Source organism: Gracilinanus agilis, chromosome 1, assembly GCF_016433145.1.
Source record: "Gracilinanus agilis isolate LMUSP501 chromosome 1, AgileGrace, whole genome shotgun sequence".
In the NCBI taxonomy this organism is placed as follows: Eukaryota; Metazoa; Chordata; class Mammalia; order Didelphimorphia; family Didelphidae; genus Gracilinanus; species Gracilinanus agilis.
In genome coordinates this window covers 578,781,838-578,802,744 of record NC_058130.1, presented here as the reverse complement: position 1 = coordinate 578,802,744, position 20,907 = coordinate 578,781,838, and the positions used below count along the sequence as shown (strand labels likewise).

At 34.0% G+C, this 20,907-nt stretch overlaps 1 protein-coding gene across 1 annotated transcript in view; it reads left to right on the top strand.

The window, feature by feature from the left end:
• The window catches only part of FBXO15 (F-box protein 15), a 69,809-nt gene extending 50,690 nt beyond the window's left edge, over positions 1-19,119 (top strand). Inside the window, exons 9-10 of the mRNA XM_044667146.1 lie at positions 14,219-14,343; positions 18,791-19,119. Of these exons, the coding sequence (XP_044523081.1) occupies positions 14,219-14,343; positions 18,791-19,060 (395 nt within the window). The 3' untranslated portion in view covers positions 19,061-19,119. The remainder of the gene's footprint in view (positions 1-14,218; positions 14,344-18,790) is intronic.
• Positions 19,120-20,907: the final 1,788 nt, after the last annotated feature.

The window sequence follows — 20,907 nt, the reverse complement described above, 5'->3', positions numbered from 1 at the left end:
TCTACTGGATCTTATATGTGTTTTTACTGTAAGATGCTGTCATTAATTAGGGGGTAGAGGTCATTCTTTTTCCTTCCATCTTTTGGAGAGTATAGGTCATTATCTTGGCTGATTCATAGTTGCCTGGATTGCTTTTTAGAGTCTGCTGGGTGCATGCATGATCCTGAACTAGTCACCTCAAATTCAAGTGTCAAAGCCTTGTGTAATTTTATTGGACTGAGGAGATTTTTCATCTGTTTTGTTGTAGGGTTAGAACAGTGCCTGGCACATAGGTGGCACCTAATAAATGTTTATTGATTGAACACAGTTTGTTTTGTGAATCCCAAATTGATGGACTTGATTTCTCATTCTTTTATTACAAAAAGTGTTTTAATGTAAATTTTAGAGTACATTGTACTTACTTTATTCTTCTTGGAGTATGTGCCTAGAGATAGGATCTGTAGGTAATAGGACATGAACAGAAGTAGAGATATTCTTAATATTCACCATAAATTTAGTAATGGATACTTAGTCTGTTGTACTTCTTGAAATTTCAGATAATTAAAGTTTTTAAGTATTAGGTGGTCCAATAATAATATAGTCTTCACCAGAACTTAAATTGTTATTGGCAGGTCATTTTAGTATTTTGAAATCTGAGAGGCTGACTAGCCAGAAATTCTCACAAGAAATCTTTTCTTTAACTGTTACTTTCATTGTCAGACCAGACAGTTCTGAGCTGACAGAAATTCTGATCACTAGTTCAAGAATATTAAGACTGACACTTTTAGATGTATAGGGAGGAAATGGGATTAATGAGATTTAACAGTTATTTTGACTGCAATTCGACCTCTTAAACTGGGTGAAGATATATGGATAGTTAAACATTTTTTTTGGTGTAGTCATCTAGATGACATCTAGAGAGTGTATCAGATTGTGCTCAGATTTCTTCTTCTTTATCACTAACTCTAAGATGGAATGATTACTTCCTTCTAAGGTTCCTCTCATTTCCATTCCAAAAGTAAGTTTCTCTTTTGTTACTGAGTATCAGTTGCAGAATAGAATTTCTTCTTTGTTGTCTCTTCTAATCTTTGAAGGTTGAAGTTACTCCTAAGGAAAGATGAAAAATATTTAGCTACTATGTCTTTGGGACAGAGAAAGAGAATTCCAGCAAGGTGGATAATTGAAACCCCCAGTCCGCTATGTCATGCCACTTTGTCAGACTTATGATGACCTATTTCTCAAATTCCTCATTTATATCCTCTTTTTGTTTTGATGGTCTGTAGAGTCTGTCTAATTTTCCTTCCTTTGACTTTGACCAACTCTCCTTCAAATTTTCTCCTTCTGGTTCTTTGATTTCCTCACATGAGGACTTCCTACTTCCCAGTCTTTAAACTGCTTTATTTCTTTTTAGTAAATTATGTCTTGTCATGGGATTCATTCCATCAAATATAATACCCATCAAGTAAATTTGCTTGTTTGTGTTATAACTTCTAGTTTCTCTTGCTATAGGAGAAGCACAGTTTAGTAAAAAATAGGAAATATGATATGCAAGGAATAATTTAAAATGAAACAAAAACATTTTGCACAAAGCATCCTTCAGTTACTATAAAAGCATGTAAGATTATACAGACACATTTCATGGTAATCATTCCTAATTTTAGAACTAGTTCTAAAAAGGCTTTGCACTGTGGTATGTGTGAGAGGAGATACCTAGCTAGGATGACTCAGCTAGGTGGATAGAACACTAGACCTGGAGTCAGGAAAACATGATTTAAAATATGGCCTCAGACAATTAGCTGTATGCCCTGGTCAAGTCACTTAATTATATTTACCTTAATTCACTGGATAAGGAAATGGAAAAACAGTGTCTTTTTAAAGAAAACATATTATTGGTGTACTTTGATCTACTGGGTCATGAAAAGTTAGTCTTGATGAATGAACAACAACAAATGTGTACCAGATCATTTTATTGGCCCTTTCAGAATGGGAATGAATAAAGAATTTCAAATGAAAACATAAATAGTGCTACTACTATTAGCCAGGTTTTCATTTTGGATTTTATTTGAAACATTTTTGTATCTATTTCTATATCTCTTAGTATGTCATCTGTTGCACAGTGTCAAACAGTATTTTACAAGTATAACGTCTTTTAGTTTTTCGTTAAGGACATATTTATTGTCCTTTACATACAAATAATTGTGCCTATGTGGTAGAAAATATAAAGAATTTTGGATCTTGGAGAGACTGTAGAGAGATCAACTAATCTAACCCCTAATTAAAATGAATGAGACTGGATGGCTTAAGAAAGTTGCCATTTTGCTTAAGAGAACAAAGACCAAGACTAGGACACATCTGGCTTCCCAGATCAGTGTTCTTTTTGATGATATATCTTTTTAAAAAGAGATTTTCCTAATTAAAAAAAAATTTACTTCTGATTTAAGAAATCTTTTAGAGTAAAAGAAATCATTTCCCTTTTCTGATTTCGATTCCAGGCATAAGAATGGTTTTACTTTCTCCTTTAATATACCATATCATACTCTATATAAGAGAATTTGTGCCCTCATTTGCTAGAAGTATTTGGTAATTAAATTAAATAAACATCTATTAAATGCCTGTTATGTACAGAGCAGTGAGGAACTGGGGAATACAAAGATAAAATAAAACAATTTTTCTTTAAAGAAATTACTTTCTATTGAGTAATAGAAAGAAGGAGAGGGGTATAGCATATACTATACTATTTGGAGAGTCTTATGAGCATTCAAATGTTATACCACATTTTTTTTTTTGTGACTCCTATCTATGTTCTATTTTAAATCCTTTAGAGGGAATGGACCCAGTGTATTGAGAGGCTATTCCTCTATTCCTCCTAGTCTTTTTTGACACTGAATTTTTGAGCAGGGAAGTGATATGATTAGGCAATTGCCTTAGGAGGTTTATTTTGGTATCTGTATGGAAGAAGTATTATAGACGAGAGAGGCTAAAAGTAGGAAGATTAATTAATTGGCCTTCACAATAATTCAAGTAAAGGATAATGATGGCCTAAATTCTTTGGGAGTGGAAAGAAGAGAATGGATTTGAGAGATTTGTAGAAATATAATCAGCAAGATGTAGCAAACCAAGTGGCTTCTCTATATTTCTGCCATTTCCAAAGGTGTCACCAAGGTTATGAATGTGGATTGCTGTGAGGATTGTGTTGACCTTGACAAAATAATGAAGTTTGGAGGAAAGGGAGGTGAGGAGAAGTTAGAAAAGAGAATATCAATTTTGGACATTTGGGGTTAGGTTACATTTGTGACATCTGAACATATAATTATCCAATATACAACTAATGGAGACCTGGAATTCAGACATAGCCTTTGAGGTACAGCCATTTAAAAGAGCTAAGGATGAATGATTATTCAGTAAAAGAGAATAAAAAAATCAAACAAATAGGCAACAATCTGGGAGAGAATAGTGAAACTGAAGTAAACAAAAAAGAGATAGTAATTCAAAGAAGATTGTTAATAGAGTCCAAAACTGCAGAGAGGTCAGGAAGGAGAGACTTTTTCATTTGAAATAGTTATTAATCTTGGATTCAGCAGTTTCAGACTAATGGTGGATTTCTAAGCTGGACTAATAACAGGTTGAGGAGTGAATGGGAGGTGTGTAAATCAAGACAGAACTTTTTTAGACCATTCCTTTTTAGAAGTTTTGTTCTGAAACAGGAAGGATGTCAATAACATGAGAGAATAGTGTACAGTCAAAAATATTCTGGCTTATGTTACAATATAGTTTATTTCCTTTGTCATTTTACGTGTTTTATTTTATGCATTTAAAAGCATTATTTGAGGAATTCTTAACTTACTAGATTGCTCAGGGATCCAATACACAAAATAATAAGAATTTTTGCTGTGAAGGATTGGATTGGGAGAATAGGCAAGGATAGAAGGGGTCAGGTTTACAGTAAGGATGATTTATGAAATTGAAGGAGAAATGAAGACAGGAATTTAGGATCAGAGAGGGGAATATATAAGACCAAAATAGGGTCATAGTAATGTCAAGAAAATTAAATCCAAATCTGTAAACAGAGGAGAAAAAAGAAACAAAGACCAGACCATTATATTGGAATGAAGACTGGTCTAAGCATCAGAAGACTTGGGTTCAGCAATATTAGTGCTACCACTTACTAAATATATGATCACGTGAAAGTTACCTGCCCTTTATGTGATTAAATTTCCTTATTTATAAAGAAGGTTGACTTCCAAGGTCTCTTCCAACTCAACATTCCATGGGAAGTAATGCCCCTGAGGTAGCATGGTATTTGACTGTGAAGGATTTTGAAAATTTTGCAAAAGAGGTTACAGTTGATGTAGAAGGTCTGTAATATATGTTAATGAAAGGAGTATACAAACTAATGAAATCATGAATATTTTGAGTAAATATTGAAGTCTGACCACAGTAGTCACAAAGATTATAAATGAGAAGAGATGGAAGTCAGGGAAGCTATGTAGGATGCTGTTTCATAATCCATGTGTGAAATAATATGAGCCTGCACCAGAATAGTGAAAATGGAGATGAAGAGAAATAAAACAATTCTGAGATTAATTAGAATAACTGCTAGGTCAGATTGGATGTAAGGAATGAAGAAGAATTAAATAGATTCAAGTTTTGTAGGTTGGTAGTCTAGAAGAATGGTGATAACTATTGATAGAAAAGAGTAAGTAGTATGTTTAGTGGGAATTACAAGTTTAGTTTTAGATGCTATTTATGTGGCAAGTCCAAGCAGGAAATATCCCATATTATAAATTTTGCTGTGATGTGGGGAGGCTTTAAGAGCTGGATATAGGGGTATTTTTGTTGGCACTTTAAATTCATACACAAAAAATGTTTATTCTGTTCAAAGAAATGTGTTGGATGTCAATATAGGAAGAAGAATTGAAACCAGGTGTGTATGAATTTACCAGTGGAATTTGTGAAAAGGAGGAAAATATGATGACAGCATAGCTTTGGGGAACACTTGTAGTTAGGAGGTAGGAAGGAGACAATTACAGGAAAACTGAAATAATAGGTAAGAAAAGCAGAGAAGTACAATGTCATTAGGGTCACAGCAAAAAGAAGCAGTCTAGTCTAGTGCAAAAAAAATCAAGTTTTGGAGTCTGGAGACCTTACTTGGAATTCTGGCTCACATTTAGTGGTATTCTGGCCCTTGGCAAATTACTTAACCTATCCAATGCTTAGTTTACTGACCTATAAAATGAGGTTAATAATATTGCTTATGTCAGAGTGTAGTCTTTTAGGCAATTGATTTTTAAAGCATAAAGCACCATAGAAATATGAGGTAATGCTTGTTTTCAAGTTTTTATTTAATTTTGACAGCTTTTCTAATTTAATTAATTATACATTTCTCTTGATGTTTGCATTAATGCATACCTAATAGCTTGCTTTAATTCATTTAGATTTATGTCTTTAAATACTTTTAAAACAAAGGTAGGAAATTCAGTAGCCTGCATAAACAGTAAAAGTAAAATGAAATAATTATAACAACATTGAAAAATTCAACCTGAAATAAAAAAAAACAATATGAAATAAGAATCTAGTTCACTGCTAGAGGAAGATAGATGGTGCAATGAATAGCTAATTATTTATGCATTTTGGATACTAAACCTGGAGTTGGAAGTCAGGAAGACCAAGTTCAAAGTGGTCTCAGACACTTAATAGCAATGTGAGCCTGGGCAGCAAATCACTTAACCTTTTTCTGCCTCAATTTATCCCACTGTAAAGTAGGGATAATAATAGCACCTTCCAGGGTTGTTGTGATGATCAAATGAGATGAAATTTGTAAAGTACTTAGCACTTAGTATTTGCTTAATAAATACTTGTTTTTTTCCTATTAAATATTTCCTCTTCTATCAATTTATATTTTTTGTTTGATTTTTCTTCCACCTTTCATATATGTGTACATGTAATACATGTACCATATAGCTTGGAAATTGAAAAACTTTTAACTGTCATTCTCCTCTTCAAGCTATCGCAAAGTAATGGTGAAAAGTCTTGACCTCTAAGAGAAAACATTGATCTAGCAATGTGATTCTCCAGTAATAACTAAAGACATTCTGTGATTACTAACGGGAATTAGTATCTATTAACTCTGACAATTACAATTCAGAACCTGTTGGTTTTTAATCATGTCATTTTCTGCAATCTGGTAAGTAGAATCAACATGGAAACATGACTATTTCCTCATTTGGCAGTGCTCTGACTGCCATTATATGTCCCTGCCCTGGTTCCACTTAGTCCAGAGTTTTGATTTTGTGCATGGTTGTGCAGTAATACAGAGCAGGGCAGAGTCACATCTGGTTCATTCAGAATGTCATTGTTATTTCTCCTCAGGAGGCATTACTGCTTTACAGGTTTCCTCTTTGTTCCCATTTGGCCTGCTGAGACAACACTGTAGCTGTTGTTTGGCAAGGGTCAGGGTTTATCTGGCATCCTTTCTTATGCCTGGGGAAAGGAGAGGTAAGCTGCATAGTTCTTGCTAATTACTCAGCAGTAGCAAAGGAAATGTGTACAGCCTGTGCCTTTGGACTAGAATGAAGACTTTTCAGATAATTACAGCTTGACTCACTTTATGTGGTCTATACTGTTAATGTCTTCCAACAGTGTGCTGAAATATTTGTCTTTAAAGCTACTATTTCTCTTAAAGTAGGCCATTTTGTCACAAGGGAGGCAAACAGGCTAGCAGTGGATTCCACCTATTGACTCCCCTTCATTTGGGGAGTAGAGTATGTGATCACCATAGCGAGGTGATCTATATCTATCCAAAGCTCTATATCTAGCATTATTTTTGTGATCTGGAGCTAACCCCTCTCTCTGCTGTTCACTTGTCTTTTGCTTTAAAGAAGCCAGGCTACATGTCAATGAAGTCAGGGTCCAAAGGAAATTTAATATACCTATCTTTTCTACTCTGTCACTTTTCAGTGTGCTTTACCTAGTAGACATATTACAAGTGTCTTTGGGGATCATATATCTCCTAAGCTTAAAGGCATGACTATAGGGCGAAGCTGCCAGAATCTGGAGCCAATTAGTTACATAGGGAAGTACTTTTCTAGTTTAAGAGGAACTCCAGTGACTGTACCCATTACTTTTGCTTCCAACTTCTTTCTCCCCAGCCACTTTCTTGAGGCTCTGGTAGATGGAGATGCCATTTTGTGGCTTGGTGGTCTACAATTTAGAACTCCTCAAAGACTTGTTTTCAGATTATCTTCAAAGTGCTGCCTTAACTGCTGTGATGGCACATCAGCTTGGTGGAACTGAATTCCTGGTGATGTCAGTCAGGCTCTCTCCCTTGTTTCTTTCATGAATATTGCAGCCAACAATTATCAGGGCAGGGACAAAAATTTAAAAATTTCTCCCTTTTTACTTAGTCATTTTGTTTTCTGTGGCTTAGCCCTAAAATTCTGGTTGATACAGACTAGAAAGGCAAAAAATTAAAAATTTAAAAGGATATGCCTGTAGTTACCAGTCCTTAAATTGCACTGCCAATTATGAGGCTAGGGCATGAGAATTCAATTGTAAATATATTTCTTAGTTCAGAAAATAAAACTAAAAATGTTGTACTGTATTTTACAGTATGGGGTTGATTATGGGGCAGCTAGATAGCACAGTGGATAGAGTGCTAGTTGTTTAACTTTTCTTTGTGAGTTCAAATCCAGCCTCAGACACTTACTAACTGTGTAACCCGGGGCAAGTCATTTAACCCTATTTGCCTCAGTTTCCTCATCTGTAAAAAGAGATAGAGAAGGAAATGGCAAACCACTCCAATATCTCTGCTAAGAAAACCCCAAATAGGATGATGAAGAGTTGGACATGACTGAAATAGCTCAACAACAAAAAAAGGGTTTAACTAAAAGGAGCTGCTCTCAGAGTTTGAATATTTTTAGTATAAGTTTTTTTAAACTAGGTATCATTAAAAATTTTAGTTTCTTTGAATAAAATTATTTTTATAACTGAATATTCTATAAATATTCGCTTAAAAATTTTTCTGGGTACTTAATCATAATGAAATGTGCTACTCACACTGATGACAAAGGTGCTTCTATTTCTTTATTCATTTACAACTGTATTTGTTGGTCTGTGATTCTGTGCAAGACAAGGTGGTAGGCATTGTTAGACAATAAACATTTATTAAGTGCCTACTTTGTGCCAGGGACTGTGCTAAGCTCACAGTCTAATAGTGAGGGATATAAAAATGAAGAATATTATACTCACAGAGTTTTTGTCTCTTAGAAGAGGTAAGGCATTTTGCATGTAGTTCCAAAAGCTCTAAGTAGACCTATTTAAGTAAATTCTTCACTCTAAAAGTTGGCAATTGATATAGATATTGACTCTGTCACCAAATATCAGAAAAGTTTAGCCAAAATGAAGCAGTTGCCATAGTTAGGAGGCCCCAACACACCCGGAAAGCCATTTATCTAGAAAGAACTTGATCCCCTTGCCAAGCAGAGATCTTATCCAGTCAAGAGATCAACATTTCTAATACAAATTCATTTGCAGATAATTTGGAGGATTATAGTAGATTATAAGCAGTATCATTTCAGGAAAGGGTGAAAAGTTGTGGAGGGTATATGAGCTTGCAGAACACCTGTCATAAGATTCATCAATTACCAGTTAGGCTCTAAAAAACCTATAGCAAACACTGGAGATAGAAGAAAAGGAAAAGTAACTCTCAATCTCAAGAAACTGAAATTCTAATGGAATTTGCATTGATCTAAGCCAAATCATTTCAGAAAGTATTTCTAGATGAAACTGAAAGGACAATGATAGAAGCATAATGGTACAGATCTAATATTTCTGTAGCAAACCCTTAATTGAAGGTAGTAAAATACTGTTTTTGACTGTAATACACACTACCTGATACTTTATATGAAAAAGTACAAATGTGGAAATGAGTCTTAAAAAAGAAATTCTAATATTAAAGTAAAAAGTATCTATTGTCACTATTATTATTTGTCATAATTCTAGAAAGGCAAAGGGAATTATCTCCACTTGTAGTTGATAGTTTGAATTAGTAAGACAAAACCATGAAATCATTAACCTTTTTGTATATTATTACCAAAATGAAAAAGAGATAGTTATTTTATTTTATTTTATTTTATTTTTTTAAACCCTTACTTTCCATCTTAGAATCAATACTTGGTATTGGTTCTAAGGCAGAAGAGTGGTAAGGGCTAGGCAATAGAGGTTAAGTGACTTGCTCAGGGTCACACAGCTAGGAAGTGTCTGAGACAAGATTTGAACTCAGGACCTCCTATCTCTGGACCTGACTCTCTATACACTGAGCCACCCAGATGCCCCCAGAATACTTATTTTAGAAAAGAAATTCCACTCCGAATAACAGCACACAAAATCAGGAAGTCAGTGTGCCATATTCAGGATTTATATGAATATGTTAATAAAACACTTTATCAGACTCGAAGAAGAGAACTAATTCGAAATTTAATGTTTTTAGTTGGATTATACCCAATAACATAATAAAACAAAATGCAGTTTTCATTTACAAATTTAATGTCATTCAACTCAAACTAGCATGGGATTACCTTATAGAACTAGAGAAAAATAACATTTATCTGAAGAAACAAAAGGTCAAGTATCTCTGAGTAATTAATAGGGAAAAAGATAGGAATGAAGATGCCCTAGCATTACCAGATCTAAACTACCTTTAAAGCAGAAATCATCAAAACATGGCTTAAAAATATAAAATTCTCTTAGTAGAAGCTAGGACAAGAAATAATTATAATTGCCAAGTATTTTATAAATTCAGGAATATTAATTATAGAATAGTAAGAAAAGCTGCTTGTAAAACTGGAAAGCACTTTGACAGAAATGAGATGACTGGGTGGACAGTGGACAATGGTGGACACTTGGCAAAAAATCAGGAAAATTCATCTTCATTCAAATATTTTGCCTCAGTTTGCTTATCTATAAAAAAATTAAAGAAATGGCAAACCACTTCAGTATATCTGACAAGAAAACCCCAAAAGAAAGCATGAAGAGTCAGGCACAACTGAAACAACTGAACAACAAGCTTAGACCAACATCTAATACCATATATTGCAACAAAATCCAAATTATATATTACCTGAAAATTATTTTTAAAAAATTACGTGAGAATAGGGGGAAGTACCCTGCATAACTCTGGCCATGGAAGAATTCTTGAGGAAATAAGAAGTAATCACAGAAGATCAAGTGAAGAAAAGTAGTTGATTGGGGGAAAATATTTTCCAAAAAATATTTTGGAGAAATTTTGCTAATTTATATACATTTATGATAAGAGCCATTCCCCAATGGTCAGGTGGCCAAAAAATATGAACAGTTTTCAAAAGAATAAATTCAAGTTGTCAATAAGCACATGAAAGAATGTTCTGAATTAATTCCAAGTTAAAAAAAAGAATGTTAATTATGAAAAAGAAGAAAAAATTTAAAAAGCATTGTGCCAACACCTGCAATAAAGTTTAGTCATTGTAAATAAATAAAGCTTCAAGATAGTCTGTTGAGGGGAAAAGAATATTCCAAACTACTACTAATAAGAGAAATACACATTAAAACATTTTTAGAATTTTTCTTTACATCTATCAGATGAGCAAAAATGGTAAATTTTGGAAAGGTTATTAGAAGATAGGCGCGCTGTATTGTTGGAAGAACTTGGAGCCATTTTGGACAACATTTGAGACTTGTATTAGAAATATTCCTAATTTACATATAAGCTTTGACCCCAAAATACCACACCTAGGCTTATGCCAGAAGGTAAAATAGAAAAAAGATCTTATATGTACAACATTTAGAGGAACACTTTTTGTAGTAGAACTGGAAAAAAAGTAACTCATTTTGGAAGTGACTGAATAAATTATGCTCTGAATATAATGGAATATTGTCGTGTCATAAGAAATGATGAGTATGAAGAATTCAAAGGAATATGGGGAGACCTCCTTGAATTAATTTTAGAGTGGAGTAACCACAATAATGTAAGGGGAAAGCACCATTGAAAGAATGAAGAATTCTGATCAATGCAATCACTAATTATAACTTCAAGGACTTGATGGTTAAGTTTTCCTCCTGCCAATCCACAAAAATGTAGTAGGTGTGCATTTAAGATGTAATCATTGGGTTGATTTATTTTCCTTACTTGTGTGACCTTGGGTAAGTCACTTAATCTTCCTGAGCTTCATTTTATTCATCTATGAAGGGAGTGGGTTGAAGTAGATGGCACTGGATTCTCTTTCAGCCGTAAAACTAATTCTGTAATTTTTTAAATCCTGCTTATTTGTTGTAAAGCCTCAGAGGTCTTTTGGGGTGAAAAATAAGTTCTTAGGAAGTGAGAGTGATTTTTAAAAATAAAAGCATTTGCAAAACACTTTAGAAAGAAAATTTCAGGGCAGAGTAGTTGGAAAAGAAAAAAACTCACAAAAGTAGTCAGTTTTTGAAGCAACCTGATTTTGAAAACATTCAAGGATTGATTTTCAGTATTGCTGATGGAGGGGAAGATACCAAACAGTTGTTTTTAAAAAGATCATCCCTGATTTTTTATAAATTGTATAAGTTCTTTTGTATAAGAGTTTTGATTTCTTGGTATTCTTGTTGGAAAATAAAGGAAAAGGGTAGTTTTCCAAGAGGACTTTCCAAAATGGACCACATCTTAATAGGCACAAAACACACCATAGAGAATGTGAAACTATAGAGAATGTGGATTGTATTGATTGATTACAAAATAGCATATGATTTGGTAGAAAAAACACTCTTAAAGGATCTTATTGCAAAAAGAAAAGAAATTACTTATTGGCCATGAAGTATTTTAGACATTCCTGTTTATAGGTTACGTTGTGCTGATTATATCAAGTCCCAGGAGTCTCCAGGGCCCCTTCAGTGAAAACCATAGCAAATAAGAGCCCTGAAAGAGATGTGCCCACCTATCATAAATGAATCAAGAAGTAGAAGAATACCTGTTAATCAGAATATGTGATGCAGTTGGATCAGTATGTTATTGAATTAGTCCATTTATATGAGCATCTTGGACAAGTGTTGCAGATGGTTAATAAACCAGATCTCAGGATTGAACAGGAAGATTGGGAAGGGTTACATTTAGGAAATTGTGTAGAACACTCAACAATATGAAGCTGTTTCCAACAGACCAATCAATCTTTCTAATATAATTGTTCTCATGATGATATCTGCCTGTAAATTGCAGAACATGAACACTACAATCTCCAACATATCAGAATTGCAAGTGACCCAAAGACCATTAGAGAGCTACAAGTAAGCTGCAGTTTTAATACCAAAAAGGGACTTGAATAAAGATTACCATATTAAGAAGTTATCAAGAAAATATACCAAAATAACCAGACCAACCAAAAGTTGAGCAATTATATAATTAGAGAAAAGGCATAAGAGATTAAAAGCTAAACTGTTGTACTTAGAACCCACAAAATGCTAGAAGACCTAGACTTGGTGAAGTGGACTAGGTCAGGGACTCTCAACCTTTGCTTGTCATAGCCCCTTTTAGGAGACTGGGAAGCCTATGGACCTTTTCTCTGAATGTTTTTAAATGTATAAAGTAAAATTTATAAACTACAAAAGAAACCAAATATGTTGAAATACATTGATCAGAATATTTTTTTAAAAGGCACAAATTCATGGCCCCACAAATTAAGAATGCCTGACCTTTACAGAAACTTGAGTAGGTCATTTTTGGAAGATTTACAGAGAAGATGTTGACATAATTGTCCTGAATAAAAAGGCTGGTATGGCTCATGCTTTTTACATTGAAGCAGCTAGGTAACTCAGAGGAAAGAGCATTGAGCTTGGAATTGAATCAGGAATATCTGAGTTAAAACTCAACCTTAGACTAGTTGTGTAACCCTAGACAAATCACTTAACTGTGGTCAGTTTTACTTTCCCAAAATGTAAAATGGAGGCAATAACACTGATTTCTCAGGTCGTGAGGATTATATATTTGAAAATTGCTCATGGTTGACACACAGGAGGCAAATAATATCTTTCCTTCCTAGTTTAACTGCTGGAGGGAGTATCTTATCAATGAAATCACATGTCCAAACTTATTACACACATACACACACACATACATACACACACACACACACACACACACACACACACACACACACACATATATTTGGCAAGTGCCACAAAAGTAAATGCTATGTGAATAAGATGAGGAAAAGATCATTTATGAAGGTCAAAGATAGGAAATACTTCTAAAAATTCTTATACTTGTCATACTTCCTTTCTTTGAAATATCCAATCTACTTTTTTACATGAAGGCTACACTTATGTCAAATTCTTCTGACTTCTAATTTTTGGTTATAGCTGCATAGCTTACGTTTGTGCTTTGGACCTTTTTCTAATCACCTGGTTCTTATGATATTGTTTTTCAGCCATCTCTTTATGTAGTGACTATTTCTCATACTGCTGCTTCAGAAAACCTCTTCTTGGTTTCTTTCATCCAAAATCTCTGAGATCTCTTTCCTCTAAACTTTCTTAGTAGATCCTTCAGTCCCAAGGTGACTTTATCCATTGTTATTTTCTTCCCTTGTTTTTGAAGGTGCTTACTGTTTCCATAATTTTCACTCTTGTCAAATCAGAATATTTTATTGCTCTCTTAGCAGTCCTGCAGTTGCTGACTAATGAGGAATACGATTAGTAGTATCCCCATGACTCTTCCCAGAAACTACTTTTCCATTTCTCTGAACTCCTACTTTTAAAAAATATCATAGGCAATAGTATGTCAGCTTATACGAGTTTGAGAGAGTGGAGTATTATATTTTCAGTGCAAGTGTTTATTTACACTTTAGGAATTGGCAATTGCTGCAAATCAGGCTCAATTTCTTGTTTTGTTGATTGTCTAGACTTAAGAAGGTGATAAAGAAAATGTTAATAATCCAGATTAAACTAAAATATGTCAATATGCCAATTTTTTTCCCTCTGCAAAACTGATTGCTAAACATTTGCTGTCATACCCCTGTGCTCAGATGATCCAAACGAGACTTCTGGCAATTTTCCCCCTCTTTGTATTAACTGAACTGATGTTGTTCCTAGCTCACATAATTTAGACATAATCATATAAGCCACATCTGATATGAAAGCATATAAAAGAAAAGAACAATGCAAGAAAATTTGAAAACTAAGTAATGACTAAATCCTTATGTACTATATTAATATCCAGTAATTATTTTAAAAATCTTTTCAGATTTCATTAAAAATGGATACATGAAGCTCATCGTTATAAGTTTTAAAAACAACGCACAACATTTACCTCTCATTGGAAAAGTTGGCCTCTGTTGGAAAACAGATGTTTTTGCTGGTTGTATACAGGTAATTTGTTGTTTCTTAATCTTCTCTACTCTTTTCAAAGTAATTGGGTCATTGTTTAGTAAAAATGATATGCTTATTTCCCAATTCTCTGTACTTTTCCATTCTTTTCAAGTATTACAATATCCTGTAAAAAATACATTTAGAGCTTAAAGAGACTTCAAAGGTCATCATCTCACTGATGAGGAAACTGAGGCCTAAAGAGTTAAAAGACTTGCCTAGAGGTTACACAGGTACTCTCAGGTGGCAGGGCCGGGATTTGAATTCAAGTCTTCTGAGTCCAAATCTGGTGCTCTTTCCACTGAACTGTGAGGCCTCCCACCTTTTGAAAGGGTTAGGAAGGTTTTAAAATATGTTTATCTGTCTTCTTTTGCCATGCATTATAGTTCTAGAGTTCTCATTTTTTAAATTATTCCTTGGGCCTACCTCTATTCTCAATCCCCTCTTTAACTTTGTAACTGAATTCTGATGTGTATAAGATGCTTTGAAAGCTAAGGTAGTGCTTATGTGTAGTGTGTAACTTTAGTCTACAAAAGCTGTCTGTGTTATGTTTTGCTCCCTGCTCTCCTAGTCTGGGAAGGGTAGCAGCCCGGAGAAAGGAAAAGAGCTCTGGAGACCTCCGAGATCAAAACCCTTTCTCTCATGGGGAGACTGATTTAGAGAACTATTAGATCTGTTTGAGTCAATAGGCATCTTTTTTAGGATACAAATACATTTTGGGAATTTGGGTTCATTGGCGATAGAATCTTTTCTTAGGCAAGTTCAATGAGAAGCTTTGGCTAAGAGAATGAAAGAGAAGGAAATAGTGAAAGGAAAAAGTGGAGAGTTAGCTGTCCATGAGGCCTATTTTCCTATGCTTCTCCTACTTCCTTATTTGTCTCTATTATGTATATTGAAAGATTCCCCTATTCACAGAATCTCAGAGTTGGAAGGGATGTCGCATGCTGTTGAGTCCAAACCATATTTGACCAATAATCCCTCTACAGCATTCCTAGCAAGTGGTCATGTAACCTCTGCTTTAAGATCTCCAGTGAGAAAGAGCTCATTATTTCCAAAGGCAATCTGTTCCACTTTTGGGTAGCTCTAATTATTAAGGCATTTTCAATATATTCATCTTAAAATTGCCTCTTTGTAACATTCACACATTTCCTTAGCTCTGTCCTTTGGAGTAAAGCTGTCAAACATGTGGCACACAGCTGCAAATAGCCCGCAGTACTCCTGGGTGCAGTCTGAACCAGATGAAACCATAATTGGGAAATACTTAACAAGTGAAAATACAATTAAACATATATAATAGCACATTTTAAAATTAAGTCAACAATAGGAGCAGCTAGGTACACAGTTGATAGAATACCAGGCCTGGAGTCAGGAGGAACTGGGTTCATATTTGGTCTCAGACACTTTCTTAACCCCATTTGCCTGGCCTTTCCCCTTTCTGTCTTACAGTTGTTACTAGGACAGAAAGTAAGGGTTAAAAAAAAATAAGGCAGGGGGCAGCTGGGTAGCTCAGTGGAGTGAGAGTCAGGCCTAGAGACAGGAGGTCCTAGGTTCAAACCTGGCCTCAGCCACTTCCCAGCTGTGTGACCCTGGGCAAGTCACTTGACCCCCATTGCCCACCCTTACCAATCTTCCACCTATGAGACAATACACCGAAGTACAAGGGTTAAAAAAAAAATAAGGCAGTATACAGCAAATCTTGGGCCCCTGACTATATAATCCAGTGTCCTTTTTACTATACTGGGATTAAAACTAAAAATTATTTTCCTAATAAAGTCTGAGATTAATGTTTTAAGTGGCAGATTGTATGTGGTGGACCATTAACAATACCTAATTTATATAGATAGATATATAGCATAAGGCCATTTCTAAGCACATGTTAGAAAATGCTTCTGTTGATTCATCAATGATAGTATATAAAAAGCAATTGCTATTTATTATGTCAACTCAACAAACATTTACTAAGCACTTAGTTAAATGCTAGGTACATTGTTATGTTATTTCAGAAAATGAAGGACCAAGTAGTTACTGTAAAAGGTAAATCAGCCGTAACCTTCAGTCCAATTTAGAATCTGATGCTTCATCATTCTATTATTCTATATTGTTGGTCTGTCTTTTCGTTACTGTAACTTTAGCAATACCTTTCCTGTTATTGTACTTTTTTGTTTCTGTTCTATATGGGAAAACATAAATATACAAATGAGAATATTAATATTTCCAAATAGATGTGGAGTTGGCATCGATTTTAATTATGGAAACTATATAGTTAAATTAACAACTTATTTTTAGTTAAGAAATCTAGAAATATGTGGGTTGGGGAATAAAATATAAGGTTTGCCTTGCTTGAAGCACTTATATACAGCTATATTTAAGTAAGAGCTGGTACTCTAGCTAATTAGTGAGGTAATACTACAAAATTGAATGTGTGAAGACTACTAGTAAATGATATGTGAAAAAATGGAATCCCTGCTTTGAAAATTTGACTCCTCACATGTGAGTGCCATAGCCTGCTCAAAGATAGCCCTTTGAATTTGACATATTGCATGGTAAGTGGGGTTGTTTGTAAAGAAGATAGATTTATAAACTGTTTATGTGTTTAGTTTTGACTGCTACTTAGCTGTATCAGTGATAGTTTCATAGCTAAGAGCAGTTGATTTGGGGCCAGAGTTTAAAAAAAAAAACAAAACTAGACCATACTTAGTACTGTTGAAACTTATCTCTCCCATGATTCCTCGCATATGACAGTCACTCAGATATTTGTAGAATGAATGAGATTTCACAGATTTTGGGATTGATTATACTGATTTGCCCCTGAAATTGGCCATTCACTCCTCAAAACAAAGGATAAAGAATGCTACCAGCATGGTTCCCTTTCCGTTGGAAATTAGTATGTAGGATTTGTTTTTTCTCTTTCTGTGTCTCAGTTGTTTGTGTTTGAGGATGAGAGGAATGGCAAGGGTATGGGGAGTAGGGAAGAGTCAGAACTAGTAAAAATTAGGTTGAAAAAATAAAATTTATTGCTGAAGCAGGGTAGAGTATATATTAGTATTCAATAGGACCTTGTTTTACATAAACTCAACACACATGAATTCAGTTATAAACAATTTGCAATTAAAAAATTTAAGGCAGAAAAATACATAAAATAAATTTTAATTGTGTGCTAAATTTACACAATTTCCCCAAGTGATATAAAGTTTCATAGAAGTTCACCCAATCACACTCATTTTCACTTTGTGTAGCATTAGTGTTACTACATTATTTTGTGCCAGACATTGGCTTCTACATCAATCTTTGTCAAGAGTTCTCTTTTGTAACAAATTGTGTCTCCTTAAGAGCAGTGCTTCTCTTTGTTTCATTAATGCTATATAGTTATTGCTAATAGTCCCAAAGTACAAGAGTGATGGTGGTAGCTCTGAAAAGCCTAAGAAAGACATAAAATGTCTATGTATGTTCACATAAGTAATATCTATTAAGTAACAGGGTTCTCTGTGATTTTCAACTTACATGAAAGATCTTGGAACATATTGGTTGTGTAACATGAGGTCCTAATGTACTAAAGTAAGTTTATTATGTTGTCCCTATTCAATTTCAGGAGAGTTTTGTGGGCAGGGAAGGAAGGTATAACTCTAAAATGCCTTAAAATGACCAGAGGATTTTCCTCCCTACTTTTTCTGAGGTCTCCTTATTTTCGCATTGATCTAATAAAATGAGATTGATTCTTCTATTCCTAATCTGTTAGATACAAATATATACACCTTCCAAAGGCTACTTGAAAAGATTATCTCCCCTGGACATTCATGATGGGTAGGGCCAGATTCCATATCTTCCTCCCCCCTGTAGAGATTATCTCCACAAGGCTATAAGTCCTCCCAGAATAATATTTCATTTTCATTAAATCTGATCTTATGTTGAGATATCAGATCAAATAATCTTAGAGCTCGAATACAAAAAAGGATCAGCATTTTAGGAATGAAAGGGACCTTAAAGATAACCTAATTCAACACCTTCATTTTATAGAAGAGGAAATTGAATCTTGAGAGGGAAAATGAATTGTCTATGGTTATATAATGGCAGAATTCATATGAGAAACCAGATTTTCCTGTAAAAAAAGGTATAATTTTAAAGTGCCTTAAAATGACCAGATTTCCCTTCCTATTTTCTCTTGAGATCTCCCTACTTTCTCATTGAGCTAATAAAAATAAGATTGATTCTTCCATAGATGTGTCTCATTCTTTCTAAGGAATTAAACACACATGAGGAGACAAATTTCCAGTATAACAAAATTTAAAGAAAACTATCTTTGAAAATTTGGGATATCTTTGAAATGACTGGCTTAGATTTTGCTTGGGAAGCCATTTATATAGAATTTTCTCATTAACTTTCAGAAATCTAGGGTTATACTATGTAATTAAATACCAAAGATGTTACAGTTCTCTTTGTCTTTGTTTTATAGAACTGTTATATGATGGATGTAACCCTTTTGGATGAAACAGAGAAACCATTTTGGTGTTTCAGTTCCCCAGTTTGCATGAGACCTGCCACCAGACCGTCTGACTTTTTTAATTACAGAGGACGTCACTTTTATGTAACCTACATAGACCCAGTAGGAAAAGTGAACTTGGAGCTGGTATGGATGGAAGAGACAGAAGAATACTACGTTGTTAGCCTGGCTCTTTACCTAAGAATAGAAAAAGTAAACAGTTGGTTTGGAACAAACTACTGACCATCAACCTGGCAGGAAATTATTTTGTTTCTTATTAGTTTTTGTTGTTGTTGTTGTTGTTGTTGTTGTTGTTGGTATTGTAAGTTAAAATAAAACTTGTATTATGATTGCAACAGCATGTCTTCTGCCTTTCATGTGGAAAAATATAAAGTATGGTTATTTTGTGTTGTTTCCTTGGATGATTTATGAGATATTTAAATATGTGAAAAAAATCACAATAAAATCTTCCTACAATGATTGTGATAAAAATAAAGAAATATTTCTATTCGTTATCATCTGGAATGATGACATAATTCTACATAATTAAGCATGTTTCATCTAGCAACACATAATCACTAGTGCTATAAATGTATTTTCTAAACTGGTAAGAGTTCAGGATATCAGAATAATATTTAAAAATCAACTTCATTAAGCTCCTCAGGACTAAAAGGTGATTTATATATGGTATTCAGCAAAGCATATCAGTAAATTTAATAAAACAGATAAATGGCCTAACTTGTGGGAAGAGAAGTCTCTTAAATCATTGGAAAGATTTATCACTTAAAAAGCAAGTCACTGTACAAGTGGCTTTAAGAAATTGAAACTTATAATAGTCAGAAAAAAGATGAATGCAATAAAAAGATTATCTCTTTCAAGAAAATAAAACTTAAAATACTTTTTTGTGAGTGAATTTGGACTGCTGAAATTAAGTAAAAATAAGATAGGACACATATAATTGACATTACATATTTTAAAGTTAATTCTAATTTTTGCATTTAGTTAATATCAACAGTTTATTCACTTTGTCTTATTTTTACCGATTTAAAAAAGTATTATAAATAATTTTTTGGAATCTTGCAGTTTCTCCCACTGAGACCTACTTAATTATACTGCCCACATTTATATTAGATCCTCTGAACACATTGGTTTAAACAAAATATTGCATTTATAACTTATAAATCTTATAACTGGAAATATTACTTTTTTAAGGGTGGTAGATAAATGACTAGAACATAGAATCATTGAGGTCATCCTGAGTCCTTTTAGGGCTCTGCCAGTACAACACAAGCTCTGCAAGTCTTACTAATATGAAAGGTCTTTAAATATGGTCCCGGTGTGAGACTTTGTCTATTGTCCAAGATTCAAGCTACATATGTGTGCAATAGACTCATCACTAAAGAAGTTGGTCATAAGATGATAAATTTTGGGATACTGTAGTTTGAGGTAATTATAAACATCAAAGAAATAATAAAATTTTCAAACTATATAAAAGGATATTTTGTTCACACACAAGATTGAGATATGTCGCAAATATGCCCCTCAATGACTGGCAATGGCAATGCTATTAGGGGATGACTTTCCTACTGAGCAGTATGGATACTAGTGTGGGGTTTAACTCTTGAGATCTAAATGAACTTCCTTAAGTATTGTGTTCTTAGCTAATAAAGTAAATGATCTCTTCAGCTAATAAGGAATAGCTTTGCTGAAGCAGTCAACCAATTGCTCTGTCTTGGCTCTGAGAAGACTTCAGACCCTTCTCCTGTATTTTCTGTTCTTTGCTCTGATTCCTCTCCCCCAGTTTGCCTTTTTACCCCTTAGTTCCTATGGCTTAAATGAGAGCCTCCTTATTCCCATGTATAGTTAGAAATGTTTTGAATCCCTAAAAATTACATTACCCAAACTTCCTTTCTGTATCACCTACAATGCCTTTTCTTTTGTCTACGTTTGTGTGGTCACATTTTGTATAAGTTCTGAGGCTCCACCTTGTTCTTTTTTCTTTTGCTCTTTGGAGCAGGCTGGTTAGTATCTTTATTTTCTTTGTTAGTTTATTATTAATAAAACTTTATAAAAATATAATATTGTTATTG